The sequence below is a fragment of the Hemitrygon akajei genome, chromosome 29 (assembly GCF_048418815.1).
Source record: "Hemitrygon akajei chromosome 29, sHemAka1.3, whole genome shotgun sequence".
NCBI classification, from domain to species: Eukaryota; Metazoa; Chordata; class Chondrichthyes; order Myliobatiformes; family Dasyatidae; genus Hemitrygon; species Hemitrygon akajei.
Genome location: NC_133152.1, coordinates 2,890,699 through 2,902,762, shown reverse-complemented (window position 1 = coordinate 2,902,762; position 12,064 = coordinate 2,890,699). Strand labels below are relative to the sequence as shown.

The 12,064-nt window shown below is 43.7% G+C and overlaps 1 protein-coding gene across 6 annotated transcripts in view; it reads right to left on the bottom strand.

Annotated features, from left to right (window-relative positions):
• hspg2 (heparan sulfate proteoglycan 2) overlaps nt 1–2,974 on the bottom strand; it is a 528,874-nt gene extending 525,900 nt beyond the window's left edge. For all 6 annotated transcript variants that reach the window (XM_073031647.1, XM_073031648.1, XM_073031651.1 and 3 more), the window contains exon 1: nt 2,768–2,974. In XM_073031647.1, the coding sequence (XP_072887748.1) occupies nt 2,768–2,836 (69 nt within the window). In that variant the 5' untranslated portion in view covers nt 2,837–2,974. The remainder of the gene's footprint in view (nt 1–2,767) is intronic.
• Nucleotides 2,975–12,064: the final 9,090 nt, after the last annotated feature.

Below are 12,064 nucleotides of genomic sequence, written 5' to 3'. Positions count from 1 at the left end.
GATCAGCAAATATGCAGATGACACACAGCTCACTGGCAAATGCACTGCCCCTGCCCTGGCGCCTGCAAAAACAATCCCATTCCAGTTCACTCGGGAGGAGCTAGCACCAACCTACTGCAGGTACATTCTTTATGCTGGGCAATGTAAATCTGTTTGGAGAATATCCAAATCTTCACTATCACTGCTCTTATTTCTTGCCAATCAGCTCTCTGCATGTGAGAATGCAAATGTCAACCATTATTTATTTAACTGCATAGCAGAAGGTGCTCAAACAGCTAAGTTGCCAACTCTTTCAAAATTTCCAAAGGAGTCCATCATTCTCTGGAACAGAATCTTGACCTACCCCTGTTCCTAACACTGCCAAAATCTCTGACTTTCTAAGGCACAATACAGCCCATGATTCTAAGCAAAGTGTTGTACAGTAAAATTAGATTTTCTAAAAATACAGCATCTATGGAAAGAGATTCAATTACAATAACTCCCAAAACAGCTTGTTCCAGCTCTTGCTCTTAGGCCTCTGTTCGAAGAGTAGATGCAGATGGTTTAATAAGCACCCCACTTTTACTTTCCTTTCGTGGAACAGCTGAAATCTGTCGTCAGTCAGTATCTTTTAGATTCCTCAATAAAATGACTGTTGATGTGCACAAAAGCATGTGCTTGTCAATATAATGGGAATTTTCAATTGTTTTTCTCACACAACCTCACTACGAGTTCCATGAACACATTTTGCCTCTCATCCATTCCCTCCCCAGCAATGCCTCAGCAGACACCAGTCCTGGAGCAGGATTCTACATCTAATCATGTCTATTCCATGAAGCTCAAGACCAGAAATGATCTCACATTTCTAGTGGGGAGCATCAGCCGCTCAGGTCTAAAAGGAATTCTGCATTTCTCAGCAGCTGAAGGGTCTTGGCTCAAAATGTCAGCTGAATTCTTTTCCATTGATGCTGCCTGGCCTGCTAGTTCCTCCAGCATTTTGTGTGTGCTGCTTGGATTTCCGGCATCTGCAGATGTTCTCTCATCTGCATTTCTCAGGGTGTAGGGCAAGGATAATGTTCTGCCCTAATCTGTGGGTTGAATATGTGAGTCATAGTTGTCCAACTTCCAACTTTTTGGTTTGCATTTCACCATCACAATCAAAATTAAAACAATACAGACGATTGAAAATTAAAGGACTACCAAGTTTAGTCTCAGTGACTCTTCACCTATACGATTCCTTTCCCCACTTTAGCAAAAGGGTTTTAATTAGTCTAGAAAACATTAATACTATTATTTCTCCAGTTCCTGACCCAGTCATTCCCCATGCAGCAATCCAGACATTATAAACTTTTCACCATTCTTATCAAATCCCTCAGTGACTCCACACCTCCCCATTTACAAACTCTGACCTTACAATCCTCCAAGGTTTCTCTGCTCCTCTAATTAACCTCCCCCATTTCACCACGGCAGGGGAAAGTGTAGAATTGATTGCAGGTGTGATACTCATGAAGTTCTTAGAGTGGAGCAGAAGAAATGTCAAGTGTGCAACATTATTGGAGGCCAGTTGTGAGAATATTGGTGCAGTCACACTTATTGTGGTTCCAGGCAGCATAGAGATAGAGGCAGAGACAGGGTGTAATGTTTCTAAAAAATTGTTCTAAAAGTCAGAAATGAATCCAAGCCTGTGGCTCAGTGGTAAATGAAGCAGCCTGACTGCACTCTGTTAAGTACAAATCAGGTTAAGGAAGGGAAAAGATTCACTTTTCCATGTTTCTGACAATGGCCTCATTCATTCCGTACAGGGTGTCAGGTAATTATTGACCACAGGGGTAGTCAAAAATGTCATGGAGCATGGTGTGAGAATCTTCATTGAGTGTATCCAATCTAGTCCCACCTGCATGGGCAATTTCTCACACAATGGCAGATGTGAAAGAGAGCAAACCCAGAGACTGGGGAAAGTGGTAAACCAAATACGGAGAGAGAAAGATAGAGGGCATAATGGCCATCCATTGCACCAATTCCATCAACGTGCTGAAACAAAACTGGTAACAGGGAATGAAATTGTTCCACAGTCTAGCATTGTGATTCAACTGAAAGAGTTAAACCAAAGAAATAGACTCTGAAACAGGTTCACAGAATCTGGAAAGGAGACAGTACTTCCTGCTACAAGTCACCTTGTAAGGTCCACGCTCCCCGCTGCCATCATAGCTGGGTGATGGAAGCAACTGAGCGAAAAGATATTCCGTCTCTAACCTTGTAAGGAGCAGCAAGTCCCGTATTTGAGTGTTTCGAGTCCTATTACTGTAGGAGGCTGTACGACGCTAAAGAATATCTAAACAACACCTCAGTTTAAAGTTTCTTCATTTGTTATTAAACTTTCATGCGAGTTATTCTTTTGAGGTGCAATCGAAGACATCAATAACAAAAAAATCTTTCTGCAGAAATGATGGAGACCGACTCATTTAGACGAAACTATGAATAGGTTTAAGACATAGCAATGGTTCCAACCTGGATAAAATTAGCCATTGCTGCTATCTGGTAGCAGTTTTACACAAATACACTCTGGAAACTGATGCAAAATCGGGCATACAGCTGATCCAAGCTCTCCTAAAGTATCCCGCATCGCTCGGCTCCCTGGGACAGGCTGAGCTCAGAGTTTCTCCAACTTCTGGAGAAGTTTACAAACTTTGTGAATTGTTACTTGAGTGGAGCCCGCTGTCCCTCGGGCGCCACGTTAACTGCCCTCACATGCTCGGGGAAGAATGGAAAGCGACCCCCTTGTACTCACAGCGAAGGAGAGCAGAAGTACGTGAATGAGGAGCCGCCGGCCAACCGGCCACGCTTCGCTGCCTCGCATTTTTCAGTGCCCGGCGCCCTCCCGCTCTTGCTGCCACCGTCAACTTGTTCAGAGTCCCTGGATCGGAGCAGCACCGTCCCTGAGCTGCTCTACGCACCACGGTGCAAGCACAAGTCCGGACCGCCCCTCCAGCTTCTGCTCCCAGCAGCGGCAACGCCCGCCCGTCCGTCCGCCACAACCCCTGCCTCAGTACAAAGCCCACCATGGATTCACCGGAATGGACCCGCCCTCCTACTCTCCGGACTGGACTTTCAGGACGGGATCACAATCCCAAGCTCTCTGACTTCCCAGTGGTGTTTGTTGAGATGAAGTCTGGCAGTAGCTCTAAGGGAGTGTGGCAATGCCGCCTGGAACGTTCAACCAAGGTCCTCTGCATTCTCTGAGGCAGAACATACGGGAGTGATCATCTCCTGCACCTCCTTCAGCTTTTAGACAATGTCACAGCTTCCCACCATCGCCTTTCAGATCAAGGTTGGCTTTCGCTGTGCTCAGAAGCATCTAAAGAAGTGTTTCCGCTGCTTTTTGAGAAAGAGAGTTGCACAGATCCAGTTCTCTGTGAGAAATAGACGTTGCTTCATCTATGGCAACATTGAAGATCAGTGTGTTCACAGAACTCTTCTGGTTGATATCTGTCCAATACCAGTGTAGCAGTATCAGGGGAGACCTGACATCCAGGACTATGTATGTGGAGTTTGCATGTCCGCCTTATGACTGCATGGGTTTCTACCCCGACTCATTTCTACCCACTTGCAAAGACGTGCTACACTAGTTGCTGAGGCTGTTGTAACGCTGGAAAAACTCAGCAGGTGAGGCAGCAACTCTGGAGAGGAATAAAGAATAGAGTTTACAACCCAGGACTTCATCAAGACTGGAAAGGAAGAGATATTAAGCCAGAATAAGAAGGGAAGGAGTACAAGCAGGAAGGTGATTGGTGAAGACAGGTGAAGTGGGAGTAGGGTATGAAGTTAGAAGCTGGGAGGTGATAGATTGAAAAGGTAAAGGATTGAAGAAGAAGAGAGTGAACCATGGGAGAAAGGGAAAGAGAAAGGGGCACCAGAGGGATTTGTTAGGCAGGTGAGGAGAAGATAAGGTGTAAGAAGGGAGCCAGAACAAGGAGTGGAAAAGGAAAAAAAGGGCAGAAGTTGATGACTGCATTGATGTTGCTTCCTGACCCCTTACAAAGTTGGCTCATCAATTTCACCAACTTTGCCTCCAACTTCCACCCTGCACTGAAAGGGGAGGGACGATCTATTTCTCACACCCCTCTCCCCTTTCTCAATCTCTCTGTCTCCAACTCTGGAGACCTGACCTAGATCGGGGGACTGCTTTGTCTAGCACCTTCACTTTGTTTGCAACAGGAAGGACTTCTGGGGGTCAACCTTATTAATTCCCCTCCCCAATCTAATTCCAACATGTCAGCCCATGGCCTCCTCTACTGCCACGATCAGCCCACTCTCAGGGAGATACACCTCATAATCAATCTGGGTAGCTTCTAAGCTGATGGCATGGACTTCAATTTCTCCATCTTCTGGTAATTTCTCCTTCCTTCTTCTTCTCGCCTTTAAAAATTCCCATTCTGGCTCCTCTCTTACCCCTTCTCATCTCTACACCTGCCTACCACGTCCCTCTGGTGCATTTCCTCCTTCCATTTCTCCAATGCTCCACTTCCCCTGCTACTAGGTTCCTTCCTCTTTAGTCTTTTACCTTTTCCATCTATCACCTTCCAACTTCTCACTTCAACCCCCTTCCCCAACCACCTACCTTCCCCATCACCTGCCTTCACCTAGCACCTTCTTGCTTGTACTCCTTCCCCTCCCCCAACCTTCTTTTATCTTCCTTTCCAGTCCTGATGAAGAGTTTTGGGCAAAATATCTACCCTCTGTTCATCTCCAGAGATGCTGCCTGACCTGCTGAGTTCCTCCAACATTTTGTGTGTTGTAAATTACCCTCACTATGGATGAGGCAAGTGGCATTGATGAGTATGTGAAACAGAACAGATTGTAGAAGATTAAGTGGGCTACTGGGACAATGGACATGTTCTGCCAAACAGCATAGACTCAATAGGCTGAATGGCCTGCTACACTGCATGGAAATGAGAAACAGATTCCATGCAAAGTGTCAACTGTTTACCATAGGCATAGGTGCAGAATTAGACCATTTGGTCCATCATTTCTGCTCCACTATTTGATCTGACTGACTTAGAACATAGTACATAGAATACTACTGAACAGTATAGGCCCTTCAGCCCACAATGTTGTGCCAGCCTTTTCTTCTACTTTAAGATCAATCTCATCCTTCCTTCATACATCCCTCTCATTTTTATTTCTTGTTTTATTTTCCCTCTCAACTCCATTCTCCTGCTTTCTCCCCATAACCTTTGCCACGTTTTGTAATTATATATCTATCCATCTCCGTTTTAAAGATACCCAATGCTTTAAATATACCCAATAAGTTGGCCTCCTCAGCTACCTGTAGCAAGGAATTCCACAGATTCACCATTAAAGATTCCTCCTCATTTCTGTTCTAAAGGGACACCCCCCCCACCCCATACCAGATGGTGATGTAGCCAGTTAGAATGCTCTCCACAGTACTTCTATAGCAATTTGCAAATTTATTTGGTGACATATCAAATCTCCTCAAACTCCTAACAAAATATATCTGCTGTTATGCCTTCTTTGTAAGTGCATTGATATGTTGGGCCCAGGATAGATTCTCAGAGGTGTTGACATCCAGGATGTTGAAATTGCCTACTCTTCCCATTTCTAAGCCTCAATGAGGACTGGTGTGTGTTTCCTGCCTTCTTGTCCACAATCAATTCTTTGGTCTTATTGGCATTGAGTGTGAGGTTATTGCTGCAAAACCACTCAACCAGCTGATCCATCTCACTCCTACACACCTTCTCTTCACCATCAGAAAGTCTGCCAACAATGGTTGTTAGCAGACTGAGACAGGCAGAATTTTTGTCTGAAAACTTCAAGAATTAAGAAGGAGAGGTAAAAAAGAATGAAATTAATACCTTGTGGTCAGCATGAACTTCTAAACATGCATATGTACAGCTATACTTCATTTGGAGTTTGAGGAGATTTGGTATGTCACCAAAGACTAGCAAATTTCTACAGATGTACAGTCAAGAGCGTTCTGATTCATGGCGTCACTGGAGATTTCTATGCACAGGATCACAGGATGTTACAGATGTTGTAGATTCGGTCAACTCTGACATGAGGACATCTACAAAAGACAGTATCTCAGGAAGGTGACAGTCATCGTTAAGGTTCCTCACCATGCAGCACATGCCCTCTTCTCATTACTGCCATCAAGGAACCTGAAATTCAAAGTTTTAAATTTATTATCAAAGTGCATATATGTCACCGTATACCTACAACCCTGAGATTCCTTTTCAGATTCAGTTTATTGTCATTTAGAAACCACAAATGCAATGCAGTTAAAAAACGAGACAGTGTTCCTCCAGAATGATATCACAAAAGCATATGACAAAACAGACTACACCAGAAAACCCACATAACGTTTGGCAATCCCCAATCCAGAGTCTGGAGAGGCTGCTGCGTATTAATATCGCGCTACCATCTTAGCACATTTCCCAGAAAGGAGCTCCAAATCCACCAGACAAAACTAGACCAAAAACTAAAGCTACAAGACCTGCACAAAACCACATGGTTACAACATATAGTTACAACAGTGCAAACAATAGCATAATTGATAAACAAAAACAGACCATGGGCACAGTAAAAATATTCCAAAGATGTTAAAGGACTATAAGTTCAAAAGAAATCACCACACAGTTTCCACAAGTCCTCAGGGTCCCGACAGACTCGCCATCCCACGCCAGCGGCAGAAAGGAGTACCTCCGCTATGGACTTCCACGGTGCCGCCCGACTCAGCCTCGCAGATGCAGCACACACCGAAAGCGACCTGACCGCAGCGGACTCCGAGTCGGTCGAACCTCCGAGCCTCTGACCATCCCCTCCGGCACAGCTTCTCTGAGCACCATCCTCTGCCGAGCGTATTAAGACGGCCCCACCAACGACCATCGGCAATGCAACCCTGACAACTGGGGGCCTGTTCTTCTTAGCAGAGACCCGGACTTCACAGCAGCAGCAGCAACAAAGAAGGTCTTCCTGGAGATTTCCCGATGTTCCTCTGTGCTCCCACGTCCGTTTTCAATCGATTATGATTGCGCACGGCACCCCACTTCACAAATAACAGATAATCAGTTCCGGAGTGCCTGCTGCAAGCTGCGTCGCGCCGCCATCTTGGATCATTCACAGTAAATACAAAGAAACAGCATCGAATCAATGAAAAAGCACAAGAAAATGGACTAACAACCAATGTGGAACAGGCAACAAACTGTGCAAGTACAAAATAAATAAGCAAAAATATCGAGAACATATGGTGAAGAGTCCCTGAAAGTGAATCCACAGGTTGTGGGAAAAGTTCAGTGTTGTGTTGAGAGAAGTTATCTCCTTTGGTCCAAGAGCCTAACAGTTGAGGGGTAATAACTGTTCCTGAACCTTGTGGTGTGAGTCCTGAGGCTCTTGTATCATCTTCCTGATAGCAGCAGCAAGAAGAGAGCATAGCCTGGATGGTGAGGGTCCTTGATGATGGGTGCTGCTTTCCTACAACGCTGCTCCTTGCAGATGTGCTCAGTGATGGGTAGGGCTTTACCTGTGATGGGATAGGCTGTATCCATTACTTTCTGTAGGCTTTTCCCGTGTAAGAGCACTGTTGTTTTCACATGAGGCTGTGATGCAACCCATCAGTATACTGTCCACTATTTTGCTCCACTGACCACTATATTTATATACTGTACTTTTTATTGTAAGTTACTGTATAGTAACTTCTTTATGTATTGCCACCAAACAATAAATATCACAACCCTTGTCAGTGATAATAAACCTGATTCTGATGTACTTTCACCTGTCAGTGGAACTCTGCAAATTATGTATGGCTACAGATTCATCTGTTAACATGAAGGAGAAGAACCTAATCCTTCTAGTATTCATTAGGCAGCACACAACATGTTACTGGCATTACTGTTTGATAGTTTTAGTGCAGTAGGTGTGAACATTGCTCCCACCCAGGCTGATTTACACCCCACAAGTTGGTGGGGCTCCGCAGAGGTGGAAAGCGTGCAAGGTGGAAGTGGATTGAAGACTTGCCTTTGTGAGCCATCTTGAGCTGTTGAAGATGGTTAAAGGGGGAAGAATTCTGAGTACTCCTGTAAAGAGAACCAATGCGACTCCAGACCCCAGCCTCGACTGCTGGGGTGGGGGGGGGGGGGAAACACAAGTACTTTCCTGATCAGATTGGCATCAAAATGACATCTGGTTTCTGCAGCATCACCGCAATCCATCGTGGATAGTTCAAGAAATACCCCATTCCCTATGGTGGCTTCTCAGAAGATTAGGCTAAATCCATGACTCTTGAAATGAAGTCATGTCTGATCATAATTAATTTGAGTGTTGATTTATCACTCCATTCCTAGGGATACCAAATTATAGAGGCTGAGCCCACCCAAAGCTCAGGACACTGCAAGTGATCTCATTTAGTTAGAGCTGGAAATGGTTAAGGAAACCAAGATTCCCATTCCTGCTCCATATGAAGGGGAGTTTGGGTGTGAACACTGGCTGGCACATGGATCTCTACCCCAGCAACTTAACCCCAGGAGCAGAGCAGAATACATTGCAGATCACCCATCATTGGAATAAGAGTCTCCATTCCTTCCTCTGGGACTTACATTTTTTTAAGTAATTCAGGAAATATTCGTGGTGGAATCTTTCTCCTCTCCATTCAACTTCTTTGTTATTACCAAGTTATTCTTTGCACTGCTTCCCTGACACTGCACAAACATAGCTACAATATCAGCACCAGGAAGCCAGAAAAATTATATTCTAAGTTGGTACCATCCATTTTAAGCCCTGACTGGATTTCCTTTACATCTGTTTGTTTTTCCTCCCTTTTTGAACTTCAGGTCCCATTGGAATATCTATCTGACATATTGTTTCCTAGCCGAGACATGAGAAACCCACTGAACTTGCTTGTAATTGATGGTTTAAAATTGGCAATGCTCAGTGACACTCCAGGGTGAAACCCGGTCCGATTTCCCCATTGAGGTACAGAAAGTGTGCCTCACAGTAGGAGTGTTAGTTTTCAGCTGAAAAGCTCAAAAAAAACTTTGCCCAATAGTTTCTTTTCAACAATACCTTAAATCATATTACTAAAAGACATGATCACATTGGCAGCTTTTGGAGTCTACAGAATCTCTCCTACTCTGTACCTAAAACACTTACAAAGCTTTTAGTTGCTTGTTCCAGTTTAAACCTTGGTTGAGGATCAAATTATGATCCCACCCAGCAGTCTGGGATGTTTTACAATGCGGAGTTGAGTTTATTGCCACGCACAAGTACAGTGAGGTACAGGTACAATGTTGCAGCTTGTTTGCAGCAGCACCACAGGCATGTAGGTACAGGGAAAGCACAAAATATAATTTGCATTATATAAATTATACAAGGCAGAGGAGAAAATGTATGTAAAAGCAAGAATTTAATTTTTTAAAATCTTTTTCAGAGACAAGCCCATGGTAGTGCAAGAGGTGGTCTGTAGTGGTCCAATGCTGAGATAGGTTTAGGATTGTGCAAGTTACTTCAAGATCCTGATGGTTGTAGGAGAGTAACACACACAGACTGCTGGAGGAACTCAGCAGGCCAGGCAGCATCTATAGAAAAGAGTACAGTTGATGTTTCAGGCCGAGACCCTTCGGCAGGACTGGAGAATAAAGATTAAAAGGTTGGGGGGAAGGGGAGAGAGAAACACAAGGTGATCGGTGAAACCGGGAGGGAGATGGGTGAAGTAAAGACCTGGGAAGTTGATTGGAGAAAGAGATACTGGAGAAGGGGGAGTTTGATAGGTGAGGACAGAAGGCCTTGGAAGAAAGAAAAGGGGGGACGTGTACCAGAGGGAGGTGATGGGCAGGTAAGAAGATAAGGTGAGAGGGAAAAAAGGATGGGGAATGGTAAGGGAGGGAAGACATTACCAGAAGTTTGAGAAATCGGTATTCATGCCATCAGATTGGAGGCTACCCAGACGGATATAAGGTGTTGTTTCTCTAACCTGAGTGTGACCTCTTCATGACAGGAGAAGAGGCCATGTTTGTGGGAGAGAAGCTATTCCTGAACCTGGTGGTGTGGAACATCAAGCTCTGTACCTCCTGCCTGATGGTATCAAATAGAAGAGGTCATGGTAGGATTATCAATAATTAAACTTTTCCTATTCTCTGAAATAGCAACTTTGACTGGAATCATAAGAAATGAGAAGTGTTTTTTTTTTACTTTACTAAATAACTAATGTTTGGTATTTGTGCAAGTCTGTGGAAACTGGTTTAAAGGTTATTTACATGTCCTTAATTATTGTAATCAGTCAGAAGTGGAAAGTGGCATTCACAGCCAAATAATGCTTGCTGTGTTTTGTGCTTTCTGTTTTGCTCCAAGCTCCATCAAGTACAGAACTAACTCTGCTGTCGAAAGCAATACCATTGTGGAACTTCTGATTGTAGCTGTGTGCAAGATGGATCATTGCACTAAGTGGTTTGACAGGTAGGACACTAAGCTGGGCATTTATCGAATGGAGGTAACCTTAAATCGTGAAAGTTTCTCTTATTAGTTCAGCCAGATGTGATTACAACTCAATTACAGTTGGGGCAGGCACAAAAGTTCACTCAGTCAACAATCAATCCTCAAATCAATTTAAGTTACCAATTACAGTATTTGGGACTTGCTTGCTTGGCACTATTTAAAGCAATGGTGAGATGTGAGTTCATGACTACAGTCCCTTTGAATCAAATTCCCAGCTTAGTCATGATATTAGTAAATGTCTTTTTGATTCAGTGTATTATTTTTAAGTTAGAGAGTTAAATCTACCAAGAATTTACATAATTATTAGCAATGTAATATTGCGTGGGGCAGGTCATTCCTGATGAATCCGACTAAGTTTTTCCAGGAGGTGAGCAAGGTGCTTGATGAAGGTCAAGCAGTGGATGCTTTATACATGAATTTTAGTATGTTATTCATAAAGGTCCTGTATGAAATTAGCATACAGGTGATACACAGTGACTTAGCTGAATGGATCCAAAATTGGTTCACCCAAAGAAGACAGAGAATAGTTGCAGGTGGATCTTATTCTGTATGAAAGTCTGTTACTAATGATGTTCTACAGGGATCTGCACTGAGACCTCAGTTGCTTGTTACATATATCAATTATTTGGATGAATATCTGGTAGGATGGGTGAGTAAGTTTGCAGATGGGAGGGAGGAAGGCAAAAAAAAGGAAATTATAGGCCAGTTAGCCTAACCCCGGTGGCTGGCATTATTAAGGATGAGATTTCAGGGTATTTGGAGACTAATGACAAAATAAGCCAAAATCAGCATGTTTCTGTAAAGGGCAATCTTGCCTGACAAATCTGTTAAGAATTATTCAAGGAAGTAACAAGCAGAGCAGGCAAAGGAGAGGCAGTGGATGCCATGTACTTGGATATTCAGAAGACATTTGATAAGGTGCCACACATGCAGTTGCCTAAAAAGATCAAATCCCATAGCTTTACAGGAAAGATACTGGCATCGATAGAGGAATGGCGGTTAGACAGGAGGCAGTGAGTGGGAATAAAAGGGGCCTTTTCTGGTTGGCTGTCAGTGACTAGTAGTGTTCCTCGGGGGTCAGTATTGGAACCGTTACTTTTCACATTGTTTGTTAATGATTTGGATATTGGAATTGATGGCTTTGTGGCAAAGTTTGCGGATGATACGAAGATAGGTGGAGGGGTAGGTAGTGCTGAGGAAGCAATGTGATTGCAACAGGACTTAGGCAAATTGGAAGAATGGGCAAAAAAGTGGCAGATGGAATACAGTGTTGGGGAATGTATGATAATGCATTTTGGTAAAAGGAACAATAGTGCGGACTATTATCTAAATGATGAGAAGGTTCAAACAACAGGTGCAGACGGATTTAGGAATCCTCATGTAAGACTCCCAAAAGGTTAATTTATAGATTGAGTCTGTGATAAAGAAGGCAAATGTAATGTTGGCATTTATTTCAATATAACCATGTAACCATCTAACAATCACAGCACGGAAACACACCATCTCAGCCCTTCTAGTCTGTGCCAAATGCTTACTCTCTCATAGTCCCACCGACATGCACTCAGCCCATATCCCTCCA